Source organism: Suricata suricatta, chromosome 11 (genome assembly GCF_006229205.1).
Source record: "Suricata suricatta isolate VVHF042 chromosome 11, meerkat_22Aug2017_6uvM2_HiC, whole genome shotgun sequence".
NCBI classification, from domain to species: Eukaryota; Metazoa; Chordata; class Mammalia; order Carnivora; family Herpestidae; genus Suricata; species Suricata suricatta.
Genome location: NC_043710.1, coordinates 47,766,693 through 47,793,486, shown reverse-complemented (window position 1 = coordinate 47,793,486; position 26,794 = coordinate 47,766,693). Strand labels below are relative to the sequence as shown.

The 26,794-nt window shown below is 39.7% G+C and overlaps 1 protein-coding gene across 3 annotated transcripts in view; it reads right to left on the bottom strand.

The window, feature by feature from the left end:
• Positions 1–26,794, bottom strand: part of DENND5A (DENN domain containing 5A) — a 108,986-nt gene that overhangs the window by 5,760 nt on the left and 76,432 nt on the right. For all 3 annotated transcript variants that reach the window (XM_029915372.1, XM_029915373.1, XM_029915374.1), the window contains 9 exons: positions 22,037–22,187; positions 21,291–21,384; positions 18,100–18,231; positions 16,517–16,669; positions 9,215–9,299; positions 6,584–6,668; positions 5,761–5,889; positions 1,429–1,550; positions 67–212 (listed from right to left, as the gene is read on the bottom strand). In XM_029915372.1, the coding sequence (XP_029771232.1) occupies positions 67–212; positions 1,429–1,550; positions 5,761–5,889; positions 6,584–6,668; positions 9,215–9,299; positions 16,517–16,669; positions 18,100–18,231; positions 21,291–21,384; positions 22,037–22,187 (1,097 nt within the window). The remainder of the gene's footprint in view (positions 1–66; positions 213–1,428; positions 1,551–5,760; positions 5,890–6,583; positions 6,669–9,214; positions 9,300–16,516; positions 16,670–18,099; positions 18,232–21,290; positions 21,385–22,036; positions 22,188–26,794) is intronic.

Sequence of the window (26,794 nt, the reverse complement as noted above, 5' to 3'; positions counted from 1 at the left end):
ATGGGCAGCTGTTACAAAGTCAGATCCCCACCAAGCTTAAGGTTGTGGTCCCTGGATAACACATACCTCAAAGGTCATCTCTAACACGTTCCTGGGAATCTGCAGGATCTGTGTCTCACCCAATTCTCCTGAGATGCAGATCCATGGGTTGGCGGTGAACATGGAGCCCCCCAGCTTCTTGCTCGGTACAATCAGGATATGGTACGGGATCACTGTTTTGGGAAAGCCACAAAGGCATTGAGGAGGATCAGGAATCCCTCCCATACCTGAAAGGGTTCTGACCTGTCCAGGTGTGCTGGCATGACTGTGGTCCCTATTGTGCTGGCTGGCCCCAGGAGAGCTGGGAACAGCAGGTCCCAGGACCTAATCTGTGCCTGGCTTACAATATTAGCCAATCCTACCCTGAGTCTCATTCCTTTTAGGGTTAGCACCTAAACATCAAAGATCCAAACCCATCCACAGGCCCGGGGTTATACGAACTTGTCCCTTAAATAATATCACCAACTCCATCTGGTAGTGAATTGCTTTGGAGAATACTTTTCATTCTATAACCTCATGAATTCTAATAACCATCTCTAGGGAGGCCATGCAGGTCTTACAATGCCTTTTCTGAGGTACCAAGAGGGAAACAGTTCCCCTGAATCTCCTAAGATCCCTGTACAGCGCTGCTTTTCCTGTAGCCTATAAACCCTCATCTATGAGAGGGAGGATGGGTGTCATATAGAAACAAGATTCCACACTGCTGAAGCTGCTGAGTCACTGGCCACACAATGAGCCACTGGGGCAAATTCAGAGACTACCCCCTACTAAACAGGGCATCCTGGCACCAAAGAAAGATAAGACTTCAAGGGCTTTCCTTGGACGATACTGAACCCTCTTCCTCACTCTGGAAACAGACACTTAAGCCCACAGCAGGGGTCAACTCTGCTAACAGAAATATAATGAGTTAGGACAGAGCAAGGCCTGAACCCAAATCTCCTACTGCAACCTAGAGTTTTTTCTGCTACTTCAGGAAGAACTGTCTTTCCCTTTCGGCTGGTGTGAAACCCAGGATGCTGAATGATTCCCTCAGCACAAAATAAAAGGGAGATTTCTTTACAGGTGTGCAAAGAGGGCAGTGAACCTCACCACTCGCCCAACTCCACTCCACCTTCATCGCCTTAGGTCCCCAGAGCAGTGCCTAGAACAACAGCAACAACATGATGGCCAAAAAGACTGAACTTCCCAGTTCAGAACAAGAATAAGAAGCTTTGGAGAAAAAACTACCTCCAAGGAGGGCAAATGCACATCTCTCCTACAGAAGCAAAAGGCAATAGAAAGTACAAGTGACAATCTTCTCTCTTTAAAAAGGGGACAGTGAGTGAGCCTCAGGCAAGCTCATGAAGACTGGCATTGAGAAGGCTAGTTGGGGAACACAGGGCTACTCACGGATAGTTGTGAAGACATTGGTGAAGCAAAAGTAATCAACGGCATTGAAAGAGAGGAGGTGATAGAGGAACTGCTCCTTCTCGTCGTCACAGCGCAGGAAGGCATAGCGCTTGTACAACTTTCTGTCGGAGAGGAGGCAATACATCAGTCCCCCAGCCGAAAGGAGGGGAAAGAGACTAGAATTACTCAGTTCTGGAAGGAGACAGCTAAGGGAAGAATAAGATGTCAAGCTTCCAGTTCTTTAAAGCCACCTAAAAAATGGAACAAAGACGGCTTCTCCATTGAAATGAGGGCTAGAGGGAAAGTGGCTGAAACTACAGCAGAACAACAAAAACCAAACTCTACCTGTGTCTAAGGGTTGATGTTACTGCAGTGCAGTGTTAGAGGTCATGGGATCTCCTTTCCTAAACTGAGGGCTGGAATTGTCACCCCTCAGGGATGACACAGGCCCTCTCGGGCTTCTAGCGAGGACATCACTAGCTAGTGTGTGGTGTGGGAATAGCAATGGCAGGAGGTCTGTGATCACCATTCATTAACAGACCCCGCCTCAGACCCTCAACAGACCTAAGACCCCTGAGTCAGAACACTGCTCTGAATGTGAATATAAGCATAGGACAGTCTCAGAGTCAGTAAAGGGAATGATCCAGGTCACAGGCAAGGAAGAGCTGCATACAACATGTCCTTCCCCTCTTTCAGATTTTCTCCTACCCCATCCCCATCCTCACTCATTCATCCCTTTGCCTGACATTGTAGACACTCTACAACAGCAATGATAAATTCCCCAAATAGAGGGGGCATAAAAAGCCAGATGTACAGACCTTCAGCACAGAGAAACACACAGTTAATACAAGAAAGTAACTGCTTTGGTTGTCAAGATTGTGATCACCATGGCCAAAGAGGTAGGGATTTAGTAAATATGTGAGGTTCTGTTTATAAGGTACACCCAACAGATTAATTCACCAGCCAAGGGCTACTATATTCAGGAGCTGGAGAGGGAAACACCTATCCTCAGATACAGTCGAGGTGAATAAATTAGGTAAAGGCCACAGTATGAGACTTCCCATAATGAGGTGCAAATGAAAGGCTCTCTCTGGGAATTTAAAGTGCAATAAGCTTCAGTGGTCCTAGAAAAGGAGAGGTCTAAAGGACAGCATGAATTTAGATAGGTGTTGCAGAAGAAAGAGAAGGACAGTGTGTGAAAACCAGTTTGGCTGGAGTTGATGGCTCAGGGGGGTGATCAGCTAGCAATGAGGCTGAAAGGTTAGCCTATAGTCAAATGAAAGAAGGTCCTAAATATTCAGGCTAAAGAGTTTGCAACTTGCCCTACAAGTAATAAGTTTCTGCAATTTACTCTAGAAGTAAAGGGAAAGCCACAGGCAGGTTCATAAAATTTCAGTTTAGTGTAGCTGACAGGTGAAAGGGGCATATGTGTAAAACTAAGCGCAATAGATAAGAAAAACAGATGGAGATAGAGGCTAAGGACCTAAAATGTGCATGTAGAAGATAAAGCAAAGCAAGGAGTGAAACTAGGCCCCAAATTTCAAACTAGGTAAAGAAGAGTGGGGATGTTCAGAGAGAAGAGTGGTGACATTAACAAAAAATTTGAAAGGTGTTTATGGGAAAGACAGTGAAACTTGGTTTTGTTCTCTCTGAGCTAAAGGTAAGATATCTGAATGGAAATAAATGCAGGACTGGAGCTCAGAAGAAAAGTCAAAGAAAAGTCAGATGTGGATGTCACCCGATAGGAAACAGAAGTCATGAGAATGCGTGAGATCACTAAGTAAGAGAGAACGCGTGAAAAGAATGTGTGTACATGCAGAGAACTTAGGAATGTGGAAGCAAACACCCTGGAAAGGGTAGGAGGAGAAAAAGAACAGGGTGGTATAAGGCCACAGCAGCCATGTACAGTGAGTTGCAAGGTAGAGGGGTTTCCACACAGCATCGCTACAGGGAGGGTAAGGAGAAACCATGTGAGCTCACTATACAGGAGCTTTTCCCCCTAAACTATACAGCCCTCCATCCTGCCTCGACCTTACTCCCTACTCCAAGCTGCCAACAGTGTGGGAGGTTACCTGGAAATAGCAGAGAGTCAGGAACATTCTATCAAGATATACTCTCTAAGGCTACCTCCTCCTGTCCATGCAGCTATGCACACATTTTATGTGCCCAATTTAATAGCTTCTAGGTGCTAGGCAACATGCTCATTCATGTCCTCAATGAAAGCAAATTGTAATAAGCAACAAGCAAAACTAGATAATAATAAAGCCCATCAGTGGTGAAGCAGGTTTGAACAAATACTGTGACAAATGCTATGGGTGCCTGGAGGAAGAATAGACTAAGTCTCTAGAGCATCTAGGCAAACTCTGGCAAAGAAAACTTCTGACTAGGCCCTGAAAGGACTAAAGACGTCTTGAGAAAGGGTGAGTGGTATGATGTGGCTGGAACTTCAAGCAGACTGAAGAGAAAGATAAGAGAGAACAGAATAAAGGAGTAAGTAGGTTTTGATGAAGGGCCCCTTTTTTCCCCCATACCCCATCCAAAATACAATATGTGGCAGCAAAACTCATTTTCCACTCACTGGAACAGCAGTGGGGCCAGGATATCAGATGGGAAGTTTCTAGTGCTGAATAATTTCTGAGCTTATTTCCTCTAATAGGGCTAGGGTTTAAAGAAACCAAAATTTAAAAACAAAAAAAGAAAAGAAAATTTAAAAAAAGAAAGAAAACTTAGCCTCCTGACCAAGGTCTGTGCCTTATTTGCTGTTGTCCAGGCCTTTAAGATCAAACATCCCCTAAACCTATCTGCTATCCCAGACTTCACAAAGTTCTTGTGCTTGACCCCCTCCCAGATACCTCTCTGATCTCCTGATGACGATGCCCACAATGACCAGCAGGAAAGACTGCTGCCCTGTCCTGCTACAGTGACTTTTTTTTTTAAACCACATACAGTTGTCCCCTAGAAGCTGGAGTGCAAACATGTCCCTTCCAAATTCCAGGCTTACATGTTCACTTGTTCTCTTTTAGTTGTTCTCCCAATCTCTAAATTTTATTCCTAAACACTTATGTACTTATAGACAATCAAATTTAAGTGTTTTAATGGGGCACCTGGGTGGCTCAGTCAGTTAAACATCTGACTTCAGCTCAGGTCATGATCTCAGTTCTTGAGTTCAAGCCCCATGTTGTGCACTGTGCTGACAGCTTAAAGCCAAGAGCCTGCTTCAGAATCTGTGTCTCCCTGTCTCTCTGTCCCTCCTCTGCTTGTGTTCTGTCTCCTCTCTCAAAAATACATAAACATTAAAAAAAAATTTTTTTAATTTTTAAGTGCTTTAAGAATTGCTGTTTTAAAATGTTTCAAAATCAGCTCTCTAACCTATCAGTTTTAAGCCTAATTCTTGCTTGTTATTTATACACAATAAACAATCTACAAAATTTTATTTTCATTTTAAATAAAAACAGATTCTGCAAGTTTAATCAACTGGCTACACAAATCTCACGAATGCCCACTCCTCTGCTTCATCATCCTTGGAGAAGTCAAATAATAAAGGACACCATGAAAAAATGTCTAAGGAAATGCTAAACAAAATCGCCCAACAGCTTGCCAATGAAGAAAGAGCCAAACATAGAAAAAGATAGGTGGTAGTCCGAGAGGCAGAGAAGGGGGATGGCCTTCCTTCCTGCTCCTCCTCTGGTAGGTAGGGTACAGAAAGTATACAAGGAATATCAAATCCAGAGAAGGGAACTGTAGGCTAATGGCTCCTGCATGTGTGAGAACCATGGAATCTCCCCCTTCCTCTTTCTAGGTGGAAAGCATGGAGGGAGAGGGTCTAGGAAGGTCATCTGAAAGCCCTTTTAAGCTCTAGGGGGACTCAGACAGGATGGAAAGAGAAAGACCAAGGACTTGGGCTGGCCCTTGGCTCAGGAGAGAACAAGGCAGGTAAGGGAAGATCTTAGAAGTTTTCTTTTCATTCTCTAATCCTTTCCTCCCCAGGACAGGAAAGAGACCAAAAAAAAATGTCCTTTGCCTAAGAGGTATACAAATCATCTGGGTGCAATAAGGAGAGGGGAGCCCCAAAACTCTGAAGTACCCAATAAGGACCCCCTCCTTCTCATTATCTCTTTAAGAAAGCTATTTGGGGACATGCAAATTGAGAAGGTAGGAAGAACAAACATAGCAGAATTTTTCTTCTATCGATAAAGAGGGAGAAGAGGAAATGCTATAAAACCTTCATATGCATTTTGAGTTCAGCAGAATATAACAAAAATGACATAGTGAATATTCTCCCTTCCCCACCATTCCTGGAAGCCTGGTTCTATTCTAGGTGGAATGACTTACTTGGTGAGCTCATGATCTGAGAGAAGCTGCTTTAGGTGTCTGGAAAGTAACTTTTTTTCCATTGACAATCGCACCCATGCTCTAGCCTTTCCCACATCAGTCTTGATTTCCCCGATGTTCTGGATGTGCCTGAAGGGAGAACAGAAAAAAGGTGGTTGGCAGTGGGGTAGAAAATGAACTTGCTACTAATACCTCTCCTGTAAAGCCAAGGAGCCCTGGTGAGACAATCCTATCCCATCCTGGTGAGAGTCCATCTCTCATGTTCTCTAAATCCTCAGTTTCCATGTAGCTTTGCAGACAGGCTCACTTTAATTTGGGGGGTTGAGGGGGAACAATACAGTTCTCAAAAAGCCAGGCTTATCCTGGAGCCCTAAGGCCTTGCAATACTCTAGTATAATTCACCAAAAAATGTCAGGAAACCCACTTGCTTGTACAGCTCTACAACTGCATCATGAAGCACAATGAGGAGGGCTTCCCTGGTAACTAAGGCTGTAGAAGTCCAAGTCACTGAGACCCTGCTATTTAAAGTAGAATCCTGGGGAGCCTGGGTGACTCAGTCTGACTTCAGCTCAAGTCATGATGTCACGGTTCTTGAGTTTGAGCCCCACGTCGGGCTCTGTGCTGACAGCTCAAACACCACAGGCTGCTTTGGATTCTGTATCTCCCTCTCACTCTGTTCCACCCCCACCTGCACTCTGTCTCTCTCTTTCCCTCAAAAATAAATAAAGATTTATAAGAAAATTTTAAATTAAAAAAAATAGACACCTAAGGAGCAACTGAAAACAGGCTTTTACTGGCTTATTATAGATGAACCCAGACTGACCTCATATCCTGAATGAGGGAGATTCGCAGGGGTGACATGACTGTGCTGGCATCAGACTTCCTCCGTTCTGAATCAAGAAGTATTCCTAAAACAAAAAAGTTGGTCACGTCCCAAGAGATCTGACTATCCAAAGAGCTGATTACCCAAGTTTGTACAGGAAATAGTTGGTTACTTTGGTAACACTTAGCATTTCATAAATATTTATTAAGTGCGTACTAGGTATCAGATGTTATACTTTTACCCATATTATCTCATTTAACCCTCTAACAACTAGATAGCCAAAGAAAGTATCACAGAGAAGGGAACTGGTTCAGAGAAAACTGCTTTGCCTCAGTCGCCAAGCGCAAAGTCAGGATGGGAGGGAACACAGATCATCTGGCTCCTAATCCAGCATGTTCTTATCATGAATCCATGGAAGCACTATTTCTGTTTGGAGCTACCACCCATGTACCTGCTCTTGCCTCAAAATGCACTACAAAAGACCCAAGCAAATGTGTAAAGAACATGTTCCAGAATGCTTAGGATCCCTATTTACAAGCATACCTCAATTCTATTGTGCTTTGCTTTATTGTGCTTCACAGATACTGCGTTTTTTGCAAATTGAAGATCTGTGGCAACATTGTGTCAAGCAAGTCTATGGCAACGGTATTATTATTACTACTATTATTACTACTACTATTATTTAATGATTTTATTTATTTTTTAAAGAGAGAGGAAAAAAGCAGGGGAGGGGAAGGAAGAGATGGGGACAGAGGGTCCTGTGCTGACAGTAGGAAGTCTGATGCAGGACTCGAACTTGTGAACTGTGAGATCATGACCTGAGCCAAAGTTGGGTCCTTAACCGACTGAGCCACCCAGGTACCCCTATTATTATTATTATTCGAGAGAGAGAGAGAAAGAGCATGAGTGGAAAAGAGAGGCAGAAGGAGAGAGAGAATCCCAAGGCTCCATACTTAGTGCAGAGCCCTACACGGGGCTCAATCCCATAACCCTGAAATCATGACCTGAGGCAAAATCAAGAGTCAGACACTCAACTGACTGAGCCACCCAGGTGACCTGGCATCATTTTTCTAACAGCATTTGCTTGCCTCACATCTTTGTGTCACATTTGGTAATTCTCACAATATGTCAAAATTTTCATTATTATTATATTTGTTATGGTGATCTGTGATCCATGATTATGACTTGCTGATAGCTCCAACTGATGGTCAGCATTTTTTCAGCTATATTTTTAAATCAAGGTATATACATTTTTTAGACATAATGACTTTGCACACTTAACAGACTTCAGTGTAGCATTAATATAATTTTTATATGCAATGGAAAACCAAATTATTCACCTGACTCACTTTATTGTAATATTCATTTTTTTTGTGGTAGTCTAGAACCAAACCCACAATATCTCTGAGGTATGCTTGTATATTTATATCCATGTGTCTGGTCCAATACTTCAAACTTAGTATCTTCATCATTTAACTGCTGAGAATTTTTGGCTATATAGTCTATCTCTCAGCAGTAACTTCTATAGCCTTCCTGAGAAGACTTTTTGTTCTAATATCCAGAAAGTAGACCAAAAAACTCCTTAAAACAGGCTGCTTAGGAAGTTCTTGTACCTGGTTTTCAGCCAACTATTCTCCCCACTTTCAGTGGTAGCTTAAGTCAATTAGCGCAAGATGAAAGGAAACACAGAATTCATGCCTATCTCTACACTTCCATTTGAACTGATCTTTACCATTAGGATACGAACATCCAGGAAAAGTAAACAAACTTTCTGGCAGAGAGAGGAAAATGAAGGATGGTACAAAAGGAAGATGCTGTCAAGAAGTAAAGGTAGGAGGAAGACTGTCCTGGAAGGGGCACTACAGAATGAACACCAGACCAGGAGACAAGAGGTCTGGCTCCTAATCTGGCCTCTTCCATGAATGCCCTGTGTGATCCTAAATGAATTCAATTCCTCCTGGATCCCAGTTTCCTCCTCTTGTAAAATAAAGGGGCAGGACTAGATCATCTCTGGGGTCCCTGCCAACTCTAAAATTTTTATTAAATTAGAAATGGAAAAGAAGTGTTAAAGGATCATTCACACCAGGCCTTGACTCTGAGGAATTCCCAGGTAGGACACATTGACAAACAGGCTCACTTAACTGATAGATCATCTCAATGTCCATCTCAGAGAAATAAAACAAAAACTATATGAAGACAACCTGTTCCAAACATAGGACACCAGTACCACATAAATTCATTGAAAATCTAAATTCATTTTTAGACTGGCCTCTTGCTGATATAAATCATCTATCTCACTGATCAAAAGGGAACAGAAACAGGGATGCCTGGCTGGCTCAGTAAGTAGAGCATGCAACTCTCGATCTTGGGCTCATGAGTTCAAGCACCATGTTGGGTGTATAATTTACTCAAAAAAAAAAAAAAGTATAGAAACACATAATGAAAGCAAACCCCATGGCTTTGGCATACTCTGTGGTTCAGAGAAGCAAGTAGCTTAATATTATTAAAAAAAAAAAATTCCAGAGCAAAGGTTTCATGGACCTGGAATAGTCTACTGCAAATGATCACTCCAGTAGGAGACAGGAAAGTGGGTGGAAGGTGTTCTCCCCAGTGATGCAGAGACCAACTTACCTGAGGTGCTGAAGCTTCCTGATGTGAGTTTTCTCTGCCGGTTTTCCTGATAATGTAACAAGTGGGACCACAAGGCTGATTTCCCCTGGAACCAACACAAAGGAGTGGAAACACCTGTCAGTTTCGATTTCAGAGGCCAAGGCATCCAGTGAACAGAGTCACAGATAAAACATATAGATATGGGTTTTTACTAAAAAATATCTGAACTATGTCTTATCTTAATGTACACTCAGTGCAAAGTATACAAATATATCCCCCGACTACAATGCAGGAGATATATAAAGAAGAATGGAAGGGAATAGAAAAGAGAAATAGTCCTTTTCCAAAGAGGAGATGGCCAACAGACACATGAAACAATGCTCAGCATCACTCATCACCAGGGAAATACAAATCAAAACCACACTGAGATACCACCTCACACCAGTCAGAGTGGCTAAAATAAACAAATCAGGAGACTCTAGATGCTGGCAAGGATGTGGAGAAACAGGCACCCTCCTACACTGTTGGTGGGAATGTAAACTAGTACAGCTGCTATGGAAAGTAGTGTGGAGGTTCTTCAAAAAATTAACAATAGAATTCCCCTATGACCCAGCAATAGCACTGCTAGGGATTTACCCAAGGGATACAGGAGTGCTGATGCATAGGAGCGCATGGACCCCAATGTTCATAGCAGCACTGTCAACAATAGCCAAATCAAGGAAAGCGCCTAAATGTCCATCAGCTGATTAATGGATCAAGAAGATGTGGTTTATATATACAATAAAATACTACATGGCAATGAGAAAGAATGAAATCTGGCCATTTGTAGCAATGTGGATGGACCTCAAGGGAGTCATGCTAAGTGAAATAAGTCAGGCAGAGAAGGACAGATACCACATGTTTTCATTCATAAGTCTAACAGGAGAAACTTAACAGAGGACCATGGGGAGGGGAAGGGGGGAAAAGAGTTAGGGAGAGGGAGGGAGGCAAATCATGAGAGACTCTTGAATACTGAAAACAAACTGAGGTTTGAAGGGGGATGGGGACAAAGGAAGGGGGGTGATGGACATGGAGGAGGGCACTTGTGGGGAAGAGCACTGGGTATTAAATGGAAACCAACTTGACAATAAACTATTAAAAAAAGAGAGAGAGAGAGAGAGAGAGAGAGAGAGAGAGAAATGGTCCACCACTTGAAACAGGAAGGAGAATATGGCCACAAAGAGTCTATGAATGGACCGGTTTATAAGAAAGAAAAAAGCAAATAACTTATCAACTTCTGAGCTGGTTGAAGGCCAGCTTGGGTAGAGCATGGTGGATTTTGTACAGAGGAGCTAATACCCAGTCTATAAGATTCCATGATAACTCCTGAGTTTCCTAAAATATTTAAAGGCATCATGGCCATCAGTGCAGGCTGAAGAGACGAAAGCTGTCACTAAGATGAAGATTTACTCTTGAAGGTAAAGTTGAAGAAGCCTGCAGGAAGGTAGGCTGGTACTTAATACAGTCAGTTTAACAGAACCTTAGCATTTGGAAATGTAAGAATTGCAGTTCAAACTATTTAAGACAAGTAGCAATTTGTCATTTTACCAGGGCACAAATCTGATTAGCATTTTTAAGCCTGATATGAGGGAGCAGTTTGCCTAGGTGGTGAGTGAGCCCAGATGGCCATCCAGTAAGTGTTTTTTCTTTTTCTAGCCATCCTGAAGTACACAGTGGCCCTTGGTATGTAATTTTTAAAAATCATTTTAACATTTATTCATTTTTTGAGAGAGAGAGACAGAGAGTAAGATTGGGAATGGGAGAGGGCCAGAGAGAGAGGGAAACAAAGAATCTGAAGCAGGCTCCAGTTTCTGAGCTGTCAGCACAGACCCTGACATGGGGCTTGAACTCACAGACTGCAAGATCATGACCTGAGCTGAAGTTGGATGCTTAACCACCTGAGCCACCCAGATGCCCCACTTGTTATGTGATTTTTAAAAACTTTGTATCAGATTCAAATGTTTCAATAAAATTGACATAATATAAATGTAGTATTATGTTTTAGTAGTAGGATTTATTATAATAATTTTATAAATGACTTTAGTTTTATATTTTATAGAATAGTAATAATAATAAGTTATCATGTCTTAAGGCTTGCTATAAACTAAGTACTACATTAAATGTTCAAAATATATTTTATTCAATGCTGTCAACAGTACTATAAGATAGATAGCTCTTTCCTGATTTTCTTTAGAACACACCAAATTGCAGATCAAAAGGATTAAGTAACTTATAAAGATCACACAGTTAGTAAGCAGAGGACTGGGATTCAGGCTTAAATCTATCTAATGTCAGAACCACTGCTATCAATAATGATGCTCTACAGACTGTCTGAAAGAGATCATTTAACTTTTGAAGTCATACTTTCTGAAGAAAGTTTTATGCTTTCAGGTGAATGTGAGAATTTAAAGGTCTCAAGATTTGTCCCTTGAGAATACGGAGTATATATTTTGTTTCTATCCACCAACTTGATCTATTTTAGGGAGAAAAAAAATCAAGCATTTGAATGGAAGAAAACCCTCATCTATAAATCAGCAAGCTCTTGACATAAACTTGCTATATGTTTGGATATCCCACAAGATTTAACCAGCTTAAAAAAAAAGAAAAAAGATTCAGACAGCTTAAAATAAAGCCCAATAACCATCATGGCATTTTAAAAAACACACACATGTTAAAGCTAAAAAACAAACTAGCTTTCATTGGAAAACCAAATATTTGGGGAAAAATAATGTTCAACATCAGTGAGACTTACAACTTCTATACACTAACTGGTTATATTAATACAATAAATATGAAAGACAATCAAGAGCTTAAAGTACTCATACACTTTGATTTAATAATTCAACTTCTTGAAATCCATCCACTAACCCACCCAAACTATTAGAGTAGGCTCCTGAAAGGGCAGGGACTTTGGCTTATTTGTCATTTGTATTCCCAGAATCTAGGAAGACCAGGAAGGCAGCTTCCCTTAACAAAACTGTGTGGATGTGACACACACCAAATATAGCTGGTCACCAGAGAGCCCTCATATGCAATGATAACTGAAGAGTCAAAGGCTAGAGCAACACCAGGCTGCCATGCCAGGAGGATGCCCTAGGTCACGGTGCTTTTACTGATGAGCAGGGAGATCAAAGGCAGAAGTGAGAGAGCAGCAGCTGGGCTGAAGCGTAGTGATAGGACACTGGGGTCTTTCTATTTCAGGAGACATGGATTATGCTTTTTCCTCTTTTGCAGAAGCTAATCTAGACTGCAAGGTTCAATTTAGCCTAACCATCCATTTGGGGCAGTTATATAGAGATAGCAAGATACAAATAGCACCAGATTCTCCAGTGATGCCATCCATATGGAAGGTAAGAAACAAGACCTCTCACTCACCCAAAGGCAGCAGTTACAAAACTAGTATGAAAAACCAAACTCACCTCTTACTGTCAGAAGAATATACTAGAGAAGGATACCCATGTCCTTGAAAAATGTCACAAAAGCCAAAGAAAGTTGTGAAGATAAGACAACTTCTGAAGAGGACTTGCTCAAGGCAAGCCTGCATGTAGACAGTCATGGCTAATAACAAAATTTAGAAAGCTAGCAGCAAAACCTGCTGTTTAGATTGTACTTTCTAAGTAGATAAAATATTAAGGTGCCCTCAGAAGGGAGCAGTAAGATCACCTTCTGAGAATGAATTTGGTCACTGCATGATCATGCATAATCTGCATGAGGGAGACCAGGTAACCAGGTTATAGCTTTCGGACTAAAACCTAACCAAAGAATGTCTCAGCAGGAGAGAAGTGCTTTACACCCAACCTAGCCAAGTAGAGGCCTAAGGAGGACATTCTGTAGAAACCCAACATAGATAGTCACAGTCAGTCCTCAGCTGAATTTCCATGTGTCTCTGAGGGCATAAATGTCCTGCCAAAAAGCACATACCCTTGCTTCCCTCTGGTGACACTGTTAGTGCTTTACTTTTAGCACTCCAAATGCAGGCTTCAGAACAAAATGGGACCTCAACTGAAAAGTCCCTATTATTTTGAATTAGTTTCTCACTAAACAAGTAGCATCTATCTATCCAAACTGAGAAGGGAATCAAATTGGCTCCAAAAGACAGTCCTCATACTATGGGAATTTTTGCAGAATATGGCTGCAAAGCCTCCGAGGATAGGTTTAGAATATGTAATAGTATGGTATTTGTCCTTAAACTGCAGAAGTCTCACTAACTCTCTATAAATTTTTATGGCAAATATTAAAAAGTTTTGGGGACATATGTTTTACCAAAAAGCTGAAGAGCTCAACTATAGTATCAGGCTCGCTCAACTTCAAGGAAATTGATAAAATGATTATTTATATTATATTCATTTGTTATAAAGAAAAGAAACAGAAATTCTTCATGTAGAACTTAGCATAATAGCTTTCATATGTTATATACCTACCACATGCCAAGTTATTTTTATTATATCTAATTATCATAACCCTCCAAGGTAGACTTGATTAACTCTGTAGTATCAATAAAGAAAATGAGACTCAAAAATCACAAGTTACTGGAAGTCATCCAGTGGAGCTAGGATTCAAATCTCAGTCTTCCTGACTCCAAAGCCCACAATGTTGCTATTGTACCAGAGGAATCTCAAAATTTTAGGAATCTAGTGATACACAATTTTTAGCATTTAAAAATATCTGTAATCACACTGTTGTTTATAATACTAAAAAATCAAAAATAGCTGAAGTGGCCAGTAATAAAGGATTGATTCAAATATGGAAAATGTATACTGGGGATAAAGTAACTTAAAACTGAGATTTGAGAAGAGTAATGACCATAAACATTTATAGAGCACCGCCAAAACTCCAGGTTCTGGGTTTAGTGCTTCACATGCACTATCTTAAATCCTCACAAGAATCCTGTATGTTAGACCTTTTTTCCCAATGCAAGTCACTGAGTCACCAAGAGTAGAATCTACAAACACTAACGGAATTGGTTAATGGGTTTATTGGGTTTATTCGGTAGAATGGCCCCTCTCGGGTAGCTGAAAGTCCTCGGAACAGAGGCCCACGCAGGAGCTCAGGGTTTTTAAGGGTTTTGGCAAAACAAAATGGGTCATCATGTAGTTAACCAATTACAATTTACAGCATTTCATTATAGCTAATTACATTGTAATACACAGACCTTAGTTTTGGAGGGGAACCTACCAATTTAAAGTCCTTAGTCTTTTAAAATGACCAATCCTAGTAAGGCACCTAAAATGTCTAGGTGTCTAGGGGCTAGGTGACTTTAACCTCACCTTGGACTTTGCTTCAGGCAGGTCTTATTAAAGGGGTGGGGTTTCTTAACAGAATCTTGAAAAACAAGTTAAACTTTAGGTCACAATGTTTGTTACTAAGTTACATTCTTAGGGTCTTTCAGGAGCCCAGTTGCTCAACCTTTAATTATTTACCAGAATGGGAGTGAGAGAGTGAAACAATGGCTGGTAATTTAGGGTCCAGTTTGGCCTGAGTGGGTAGGGTCTTACACTGTAGAGGTAGGTACTTTAAAAATTCCATCATATATAGGATAAAGCAGGAGCTTGGAAAAGCTAGGTATCCTGATCAGTCTTATAAAGTTATTAAGTGGGAATCAAACCCAGGTCTATTTGATTCCTAGTCTGATCTCTTAAACACTACATTTCACCTAAAAATTAGGTAAGGACATAGAAAAAGTATTATGAGGTTTTAAAAAAAAAGTAAGTTACAAAACATTATGTACACTATGATCCCATCTAGATTTTTTTAAACAGCTTTATTGAGATATAATTCACATTACCATAAATTCACACTTATAAAGTAAAAAATTTTCTGTAAAAAATAATCCAGTTCTTAGTACATTCACAGAGTTGTGCAACCATCACCATGACCTAATTTTAGAACACTGTCATCACCCAAAAAGAATTATCAGCCACTCCCTACTCCTTCTTCCCTCCTGCTTCTGATACTCCCTAATCTCACTTTCTGACTATGAATTTGCCTCTTCTGGACATTTTATGTAAACAAAAATCATACAATATGTGGTCTTTGTGACTGGCTTCTTTCACTTAGCATGCTGAACTATGTATCATCCTTCATTCCTTTTGCTGCTGAATTATATTCCATTGTATAGATATACCACATTTAGTGTATCTACTCATCAACTGATGGACATTTGGGTTGTTCTACTTCTGGTCTATTAGGAATAATGCTGCTATGAACATTTGTGTGTTTTTATACAGACGTCATATTTCCACTTCTCTTGAGTACACAGCTGGAAGTGAACTTGCTGTGTCATATGATAACACCATGTTTAACATTTTGAGGAACTGCTGGACTATGTTCCAAAGTGGCTGTACCATTTTACATTCCCACCAGCAATGTGTAAAGCTTCTAATTTGTCCACATCTTTACTAAACTTGTTTTGTCTGTCTTTTTTATTTTATTTATCCTAATGGATGTGAAAAGATATCTCATTGTGGTTGGATTTTTAAATATACACTGTATACGGTATATATGTACAGAAAAATGTCTTAAAGAACAGATGTGGTAAACTGTTTCTATACCCATGACCATGGAAACTCCAGAAGGGCAGAGATCTTGGTCTATTTTGTTCACTTAGGTATCTCCAGTGCCTACAACAGTGCCAGACACTGTTGGCTCTCAAAAAATAGTTGCTAGATACTTCTATGTATTTTCTAATTTGTCCATATTAAAACTGCTTCTGAAAAGATTTCAAGTTCTTTTTAAATTTAAAAATGCGTAAAAATAAAAGTTGTCCATCTTAACCAAATATTTATAGGAGAATATTCTGAAATAAGGAAATTCTCTGATATTAAGCAATAAACATCAAACTTAGTGTCATACACTCCTTCCTCAAATCTTTAGACAGTTAAGCTATCTCCATATAAAAGACCTTTTTTCCACTGGGAATGTACAATCAATGAAGGACCTTTAGAGGACTTGTGGTACTTATGAGCTCCAAGTTCTCTCTTTTGTATTCCATTTCCAGAATGGGGCCAGATGACAAAAAGAATCTATCAATTTGGCCTTTAGCTCTGTTTACAAGAAGGAAGATGACACTCTACAAATGTCTCACAAACACAGGTTTATGAAGCAAATTTTTTAAAAAAATAGTTTGGATCACATTTATTTACTTATTTGTTTAGCTATTTCAAGTCTCACTCCACCATGCCATGCACCATTCTTTAAAGCTGGATAGCTGGAGAAGTATGGGAAAGATAGTAAGTGAAAACAGAAAGCAGTTTGCTCAGCATGGAGAGTCTACACATTCCTTACCTGCTTTACTTGTAGCCCATGACTCCAGATCCTCTCTAGGAGGTCACAAAGGCTGGCAATCAAGGTGTTCTCCTCCACCCCTGTGATATTCACCTCCCCGTGCCCTAGCTCCACAGCCTCTCGGCCCATCTTCTCCACCAGCATCCTCTTGGTCTACAAGGAATCAGTCAATAGGATTAGATGACCCAGTGAGCAGGATCATATGCAACAAGAGAAGGTTGTGGCCACTCACACAGCACAACTGACAGGCTGGGAAGGACAAGATGAACAAGACCAAGAGACAGAGTCTATTTATTTTCCACCATATAGGTCATGGTAGAGTACATTTTTTAAAGTTTAGTTACAGGGGTGCCTGGTTAGCTAAGTTGGTTAAGCATCCAACTCTTGATTTCAGTTCAGGTCATGATCTCACAGTTCAGGATGTTGAGCCCCAGGTTAGGCTCTGTGCTGACAGCACAGATCCTGCTTGGGATTCTCTCTCTCCCTCTTTGTTTCCCTTGCCTCAAGAGATATATCTAGAAAGATATTGCTATGACCAATGTCAGAGAAATTTCTGCCTGTTCTCTCTTCTAGGATTTTTACGGTTTCAGGTTTCATATTTTGATACTTAATCTATTTTGAGTTTATTTTTGTGTATAGTTTAAGAAAGTGGTCTAGTTTCATTCTTTTGCATGTAACTGTCCAATTTTCCCGGTACCATTTGTTGAAGAGACTTCTTACCACTGCATATTCATGCCTCCTTTGCCAAAGATTAGTTGACCATATAGCCATGGGTTTATTTCTGGGATTTCTATTCTGTTTCATTTACCTATGTGTCTATTTTTTTTAACAGAGTACCTATTATTAACAATAGATTATTGTGCACTTTATAATATGTTAAAGGATTAGATCTCATGTTAAGTGTACTTACGCACAGAAACAAACAAAAACCAAAAAATAACACATGGAAAATTTTTGGAAGCGATAGATATGTTTAGCATCTTGAGTGTGGTTAATATCATCATGGGTGTGTGTATATGTCCAAACTTGTCAAAGTGTATACATTAAAATATGTGGGTAATTTTTTTGTATATCAGGTATACCAAAAAAAAGCTTTAAAAAATTACTGTCTGTAGAATTAAGAAAAATATCCCAACAACAAGCTTAACATGAACAACACCCTTTGGCCTGACATGTAGTAGGCATTCAGTAAATTCTTGTGTCTAGATATTAAGACCACTGCTATCAAATTAAAACAGAGAGACAAAAACATTTTTATATGTGTAAGACTAATCTATTGAAGACAATTCAACTACAAGGATTTCATATAAATAATGTTAAGATGTCTAAAATAGAAAACAATATGTCTCAGTTTTAAAGAAAATATACGTTAATATCAAGCAAAGTGTGCTTGCTCTCCATTAATGGTGTATTTATTTAAAACAAATACACCTAATTCCAAGTTAACAGGATCTTAACATCAGTACTATCCCATTATATTAACAATATTCTTAAAGGCCAAGAAAGAGTGGTCAGAGCCAAAATGTGGTCTCCCCTTGGCTACCAAGGGAAACATCACACATGCACATGCAACCATGGCTTACCTTGTTGCGGCACTCCTTCAGTAGGCCCTCTACAAACTTCCAGTTGGTTTGAGCAATCACTGACGGGGAGAGGTTGGACAATTTGGGCTGGCGGATGGTGCTGCCCATATTTCTGGCTTCCTGGATGTACTTCTACAGCAAACGGAAAAATCAAAAGCCCTTTGTGTTCACATGCACAAACCATGGGTGACCAGTACTAATGAGAACCTGAAGAGGGCACAATTATCACCTGTACTTTCTTAATTGTCTCTCCTATGCTCAAAGTTGGGGTTGGCAAGTAAATGCAACTCTTGCAGCAAAGAGAAAAAGACAATATTTCTATTTTCTCTGACGTAAGGCATTCCATGAGTACTGTAATTACCTTTGCTTTAATGATAGGAGAGGTAAAAAAAAACACATGGTTAACACAGATCTAACAGATGGCTGCAACATGTATAGCTCAATGTACAAAACCCACCCAAATTTCAGAGTACTACTGAGAAAATCATTTCCCCTAATAAGATGCAAGGAATTTAACTCCTCTGCCCACATCAAATGTATCTATCCTTATTATCATAAAGTATAGCCTTGTTATATTAGAGCCTGAAAAAGAAGACTGCACATTTAAAATAACTGCATTTTCCTCTTTTCTACAATGTGCTGGTGATTCTCCATATACTATTTTTCTTAAGTTTACTTATTTATTTTGAGAGAGAGAGAGAACAGGGGAGGGGCAGAGAGAGGAAGAAAGAGAAAATCCCAAGTAGGCTCTGTACTGCCACTGCAAAGCCCAACACGGGGCTCAAACTCATGAACGATGAGATCGTGACCTGAGCCGAAATCAAGAGTCCAACGCTTAGCCAGCTCAGCCACCCAGATGCCCCACTATTTATTTTAACATAGAACCCACAACAATTCAGTGACCTGCACCCTGACACCCTCTCAGTATCGCAAGTTCACAACTAATATTTTTACCCTAGACTTTATTCCAGTAGTATCCTCTGGTCCCTCAATCTGCTCCTACTGCCAACCCCCAAGGTTAGGCTTCAGTTCTCTCACCCGGACTACCTGCTTCCTAGTTTATTACCTACCTCCTGTACCTCCTTACTTCAAAATATTCAGCCAGCAGCCTCCATTACATAAAAACTACCACTACCACTGATCCTGCATTTCTTTTATCTGAATGCTCTTCTCCGTCTCTCAAAATCCTATCATCCTCCCAGGCTTACTGAGATGATGGCTCCATCAGTCTTGTTTGAATATTACCACAGGTAGGACTGACCTCTGCTTTCTCTAATCAGTGATCAAACACTGACGTGCCTCTCATAGGGTCCTTCCAGAAGACTATTCTACTAAAGTTATTTGTGTATCTGACTTTGTTCCCTAATAACTGGTCCTCCCTAAGGAAAAGCCTATCTCCTTCTCATCTTTATATTTCCAAGTACTTACTACAATGACTGGACCAAGTAAACATGCTCAGTAAACACTGCTGAAAGAATATGGAGTTGAGATGGAAGACCCAGAGGACACTTCTAAAATACTACCAATACCCAACACTCCTTATCCATCCTCATAAAAACAAAAACTCTAAGCACAAGGGTGCTTGTGTGGCTCAGTCATTTCAGCATCTGACTCTTGATTTTGGCTCAGGTCATGATATCAGTCTGTAAGATCCAGCCCTGCGCTAGGATCTGTGCTGCCAAGTGCAGAGCCTGTTTAGGATTCTCTATCTCCTCGTCTCTTTCTGTCCCTCCCCTTGCCCAAAATAAATAAGTAAACATTAAAAAATAAACAAACAACTCTAAGCACAATCATATCCTATAAATCAGCAGTTAAAAATTCATAACCAGGGATACCTGAGTGGCTCAGTCAGTTAAGTGTCCAACACTCGATTTCGGTTCAAGTCAAAGTCTCACAGTTTGTGAGTTCAGGCCCCACATTGGGCCCCACACTGACAGCACTGAGCCTGCTTGGGATTCTGTCTCCCACTCTCTGCCCTTCCCCAAGTTGCTGTCTCTCAAAAATAAATAAACATTAAAAAAAATTCATAGCCATACCTTGCAATTCTAATTTATTCCTTTAAAAAACAGCAAAGACAAAATGGTATTTATTTTCCAATTCACTAAGGCGTCAGACACATATGAAAATAATATGCTTTCATAGGTTTTAAATGTATAAAATAAAAATTGTAGGTTCTTTTCTCAAAGAAAATTTCCTGAAATAGGTTTCTGAAAGTGAAGCTACATTTTCACAAATACTCTGCAACTAAGTAAGGCAGGGACCCATCCTGAGATTTAGAAGTAGAAACTTCACGAGGAACAAGTTACAGTAGAGCTGAGAAACTCAGCTGGTAAACTCAGGAGGTCAATTCAGGAACCCCCAATCCCCAGGCACCTAATGATAACATTCCTCTCTTTTACTCCTATAAAATAAAAGTCAAGATTATTAGTTTTAGGGGTACCTGGGTGGCTAAGTCAGTTAAGCATCTGACTTTGGCTCAGGTCATGATCTTGGTTTGTGAATTCAAGCTCTATCTTGTGCTCTATGCTGACAGCTCAGAGCCTATAGCCTGCTTCAGATTCTGTGTCTCCCTCTCTCTCTGTCCCTCCCCGACTCATGCATTGCTCTCTCAAAAAATGAATAAACAAAAAAAATTTTTTAAGATTATATTTTAAATTAAGATACACAAAAAACAGAATAGTTCCCCACTCCCCAGTTTCAGAAATTCACAGCATTAACCCAAGTTCAACTTTTCTTCCTTTTCACTCTAACAGAATTAATTTTTTTACTACCATATTACACACACACACACACAATCTCACAAATTTTAAAAGAAATTCTTCCAAATTTCAGGCTCTTAACTTCTGAGTTTCCTGTCACATTCCCCTGGGAGCATAATGTGTGACTGAGTACTGAAAGGACAGTGAAAGGCTCTCTTAAGCCTGGCCATCATTCCTGATAGGGCTGCAAAACGGGGTCTGGCTCAGGGAGAAGACCTACTAGCTGTCATTTGCAAAGCATCTTACATCCTGGATTTGTTATAACCATGGCCCAGTATCAGGTATCAGGAACTAACCCTAGTATTAATCCTTCTTCATGGAGAGAGGTCACTACTAAGATATTTGAATCACATCAGAGGTCATAAAAATGGGAAAAAAAGGAGAGTGTAGAAGAATCAAGAGCCATTGCTTGTCACTCTTAAGGTGTCTTACCTCTCTCTGGTCATTATCTAAACGCAGGTGTTCTGTGTGCTGCTTCTGCCTATCTTTCCGCCTCCACTGAGCAGGAGCATTCCTCTTAGTCCACCTGAGAGAATCCAACAGGCAATTTGAACATCACACTAAGAAAGTAAGGTCAAGTTACTGATAAGAGAGAACCTGAATGTCTAGGGAATAACGCTGGGCATGGGAAAACTACCTAACAATCACCAGAGATAGTTCAGAGACCTTGAGGAAAAGCAGCTGAGAGCTCAGTGACTGGGCAAGAAAGAAAAATCTCCCCAGGGAACACAGACAGACCCAAAACTAGACTCCTTCTCTGTCTGGGCTTTTACATACTCATCTCCAAAAGTAACTTAAAAAGAGCAACCCTACTAACATATCTACTTTCAGTTCATACTCCAATTATTTCAACCACCACTTATTAAAAACACAATGCTAGTTAGCAAGGTGTGGTTTGGGATTTAGTCGAGAGATGATTGCAACCTATCTGTAGCCTGGACTTTTCTAGCTTCTGGGCATGTGGAGCTATCCCAATTTGCAGAGTAGAGATAGTAGCTAATTATACTTTGTCACCTGTATTCTTGTTCAAACCAGTGAACAACCTGGATGGTCTGGGTCATCTCCATATTTGCTTTAAAAAATTCCAGGGGTCTTCTACAAGCTCAGGCCCAGATACGGGATAACCCTCATCACTGTGGTTAGGAAGCCGGATCAGGGAATCCCTGAGGTTGACTCACTTGTTGCTGGCTGGCCCCGTGGAAAGCACATCAGACTGCAACTTAGGGAAAAAGCCTGGCTCATATTTCCCTTGTCCAATCTTCATGTCAAGTAAATGGGGGTGAATCGCAGTATGGTCAATTTTTGCCAGACGCAGTTCAATTGCTTTCTCTGAATGAGAACAACAACAAAAAATAAGCCAAATATTTTTTAAATATACCATATTCTGAACCATAAAATAAGCTTCAATATATTTAAGATAATGTGAGTCATACAATTATGCCCTCTAACCACAATAATCAATAATAGCATCTTGAAACCAAACAGCATGCTTCTATATAATTCATGAGTCAAAAAAGAAACCAAAAGAGGAATAAAGTTTGAAATTGATTAAATATGAAAACCAAACTATCAGAATATGTAATTAAAATATTACTTGAAAGAGGATTTACAACATTAAATGTCTATTTTAGAAAAGAAAACTCTCAAACTAATGACCTCAGCTTCTAGCTTAAGAAGCCAGAAAAAGACATAGAAATTAAATCCAGAGTAAATACAAGAAAGGAAACAATAAAGGCCAGAGTAAAGTCAGTGAAATAGCACAGAGAAAATAAATAAACCCAAACAATGGTTCTTTCAGAAGATCAGTAAAACTAATTGAAAAAGTCAGACTAATTAGCATAAAATATAAAAGACACAAATTAACAGTATCAGGAATGAGAGAGGTGACATTGCTACAGATCCTATAGGTATTAATAAGGGAATATCATAAATAATTTAATGTCAACAAATATAACAATAGGTTAAATGGACAAATTCCTAGAAAAACACAAACTGTAAACACTTGCTCAACAAAAAATAAATTGAATAGCCCCATATCTATTTTTAAAATAGAATTTTATTTTTTTTAATTAGGTTTGACATCCAATATGGGGCTTGAACTCACAATCCTGAGATTAAAAGCTGCTTACTCTACTGAATGAGCCAGCCAGGCACCCCTGAATCTCTAGTTTAAAACCCTCCCACAGGTGCCTGGGTGGCTGTCAGTTAAGCATCCAACTCTTTAAAAAAAAATTTTTTTTTTTTTAGTATGTATTTGGGAGAGGTGAAAGAGCACACCAGCAGGGTAGGGACAGAAAGAGAGGGAGACAGAGGATCCAAGGTAGATTCTGTGCTGACATCAGAGAGCCCCCAGTGTGCGGCTCAAACACACAAACTGCAAGATCATGACCTGAGCTGAAGTTGAAGGCTTAACCAACTGAGCCACCCAGGCACCCAAGTGTCCAACTCTTAATTTCAGCTCAGGTCATGATCTCACAGTTCATGAGATCCAGTCCCGCACTGTGCTCTGCACTGACAGCGCATAACCTGCTCAGGATTCTCTCCCTGTCTCTCTGCCCCTCCATGTCTCTATCAAAATAAATAAATAAACATTTTTTAAAAATCTTGAGATACCTGGATGACTAGTCTGTTGAGCATTACAGAGCCTGCTCAGGATTCTCTCTCTGCCTTTCTCTGCCCCTCCCTCTCTTTCTCTCAAAATAAATAAATAAACATTTTTTTAAAAACCTTGGGGCACCTGGATGGCTCTGTCAGTTGAGCATTCAACTCTTGAGTTCAGTTCAGGTCTGATCTCATGTTTTATAAGATTGTGCTGTCAGCACAGAGCCTGCTTGGGATTCTCTCTCTCCCTCTCTCTGCCCCTCCCCTGTTTGTGCTCTCTCTTCCTGAATAAACGAATAGCTTATGAAGCCTTCTCGCAAAAAACTCCAGGTCCGGGTGACTTCACTGATTAATTCTGCCAAATTTCTAAAGAAGAAATAATCCAAGAAACTGAAGAGAAGAAAAATAGTGGTTCTCAACTTATTCTTATAAGTCATCATCATCCTGATACCAAATCAGACCAAGAACATATATGTAAAAGTTCTAAACAAAATTTGGTAAATCTAACCCAATAATATACAAAAAAGATAATACGTCATGACCAAATACAGTTTCAGGAGTGTAAGTTGATTTACATATTCAAAACTCAATGCATGTCATTCACCAAATTAAAAAACCAAATATAATCACCATATAATTACCCCAATAGGTGCACAAAAAGCACCTGACAAAATACAACATCCACTTCTGATAAAACTCTCAGCAAACTAGTAACAGAAGCAAACACCAACCAAAAAAAGATATCCCTTGAAAAACCTACAGCTAACATCACACTTAATGGTAAATGCTTTCCCTCTATATCAGGCGTAAGACAACACTGCCCATTACCACCATATCTACTTGACACTGTAGTAAAGGTTCTAGCCAGTGCAATAAAACAAGATAAAGATATAAAAGGCATCTAAATTGAAAAGGAAAAAGTAAAACTATCATTATTTGCAGGCAATATTATCTATGTAGAAAACTGGCTAGAATATACAGAAAGAAATTAGAAATAAGTATGAATTGGTTGCAGGACATACATCAATATACAAAACACTACTGTATTTCTATATATTTGTAATGAACAATCAAAAATTAAAGTTTTATAATACCATTTAAAATAATACCCCCAAAATAAAAAATAACCCAAAAATGATAAACTTAAATGATAAATCTGACAAAAGATATGCAAAACTTGCACACCGAAAAACAACTTGCATTGTATAACACTTTTGAGAGAAACTAAAGAAGGTCTAAATAAATGGAGAGGAATGCTCAATAATGTAGGGTGTCAATTCTCCCTAAACTGGTCTACAGATTCAAGGCAATTTCAATTAAAAAAATGGAAAATGGAAAAAAATGAACTTGGATTCTTAGCTTACACTATCTAAAATAATTAACTTGAAGTAGATGATCAAGCAGGCCTGGGTGGGTCAGTTGGTTAAGTCTTCAACTCTTGATTTTGGCTCAGATCATGATTGCACAGTTTGTGGGATGGAGCCCCGCCCTCGGCTCTGCACTGAGGGCTCAGAGCCTGCTTAGGATTCTCTCTCCCTCCCTCTCTGACTCTCCCATGTGTGCATGTGAGCATGCATGCTCTCTCTCAAAAGAAATAAACACTAAAAAAAAAAAAAAATCTGTGACTGTAGATGAGCAAAAATTTCTTACATATAATACCAAAAGTATAATCCTTTTTTAAAATGTTCATTTATTTTGAGAGAGAGAGAATGTGTGCATGTGTATGAGTAGGAAAGGTCATAGCAGCACTTTCAACAATAGCCAAATCATGGAAAGAGCCTAAATGTCCATCAACTGATGAATGGATCAAGAAGATATGGTTTATATATACAATGGAGTACTACATGGCAATGAGAAAGAATGCAATCTGGCCATTTGTAGCAACATGGATGGAACTTGAGGGTATTATGCTAAATGAAATAAGTCAGGCAGAGAAAGACAGATACCATATGTTTTCACTCATATGTGGAAAAGGAGAACTTAACAGAGGACTATGGGGGAAGGGAAGCAGAAAAATATAAGGAAAAGAAGGGAGACAAACCACAAGAGACTCCTAGATACTGAGAACTAAGGGTTGATGGGGATGTGGGGGAGAAGGGAAAAGGGGTGATGGGCATAGAAGAGGGCACTTGTTGGGATAAGTACTGGGTGTTATATGGAAACCAACTTGACAATAAACTATATTAAAACAATTTTTTTAAGTCAACACACAAATATCACATGATCTAGTCACTCCACTCCTATGCAGTATAGGAGGGAAAAAGAAACGTGAGAAAAAAAAAACGTTCATAGCCCAAATGCCCACCAACAGGTAAATAAACAAATTGCAGTAAGATCCATACAATGGAATACTACTCAGCAGTAAGGGAACATAAATGAACTTCAAAATAATTATGCTGAGTAAAGGAAGCAAGAAAAAAAGCATTTATATAAAATTCTAGGGGCACCTGGGTGGCTCAGTTGGTTAAGTGCCCTACTCCTGATTTCAGCTCAGGTCATGATCTCAGTGTTGTGCAAGATTTCAGAGTTGTGAGATCGAGCCCCACATCAAGCTAAATGCAGGGCATGGAGCCTGCTTAAGATTCTCTGTCTCCCTCTCTCTCTCCCTGCCCCTCCCCAGCTCATACTCTCTCTCTAAAAAAAATAAATAAATAAACAAAAAAGATGCCAAGTGCTACTCTAGTCTCGGCAGATACAGCAGTGGACCAAAGGAACATTTTTATCCATAAAATCAGTGGGGGAGTAGAATTGATTGTCATCAAGATCCCCCCATTTTACTTTAATTTAAATCCGACTTAGCTAACATATAGTGTAATAACAATTTCAAGAAAATTTAGTGACTCATCACTCACATGTAACACCCAGTGCTATCCCACCAAGTGTCCTCCTATTGCCCCTTGCCCATGTAGCCCATCCTCCTACACAACATCCTTCCAGCAACCTTCAGTTTGTTCCCTGTATTTAAGTCTCTTATGGTTTATCTCCCTCTCTGTTTTTATATTATTTTTGCTTCCCTTTCCTTACATTTGTCTGTTTTATATCTTAAATTCCACATATAAGTCATATATTTGTCTTTCTCTAATTTCTCTTAGATTAACACACTCTAGTTCCATCTACATTTTGCAAATAGCAAGATTTCATTCTTTATAATCGCCAAGTAGTATTCCATTCTATATATAAACCACATCTTCTTTTTTTTTTCATATAGAAAATGCTTTATTTCCTTTTTTTTTTCCATAATATTTTATTGTCAAATTGTTTTCCATACAACACCTAGTGCTCTTCCCCTCAAGTGCCCACCACCATCACCACCACCTGTCTTCCCCCCTTCCCCC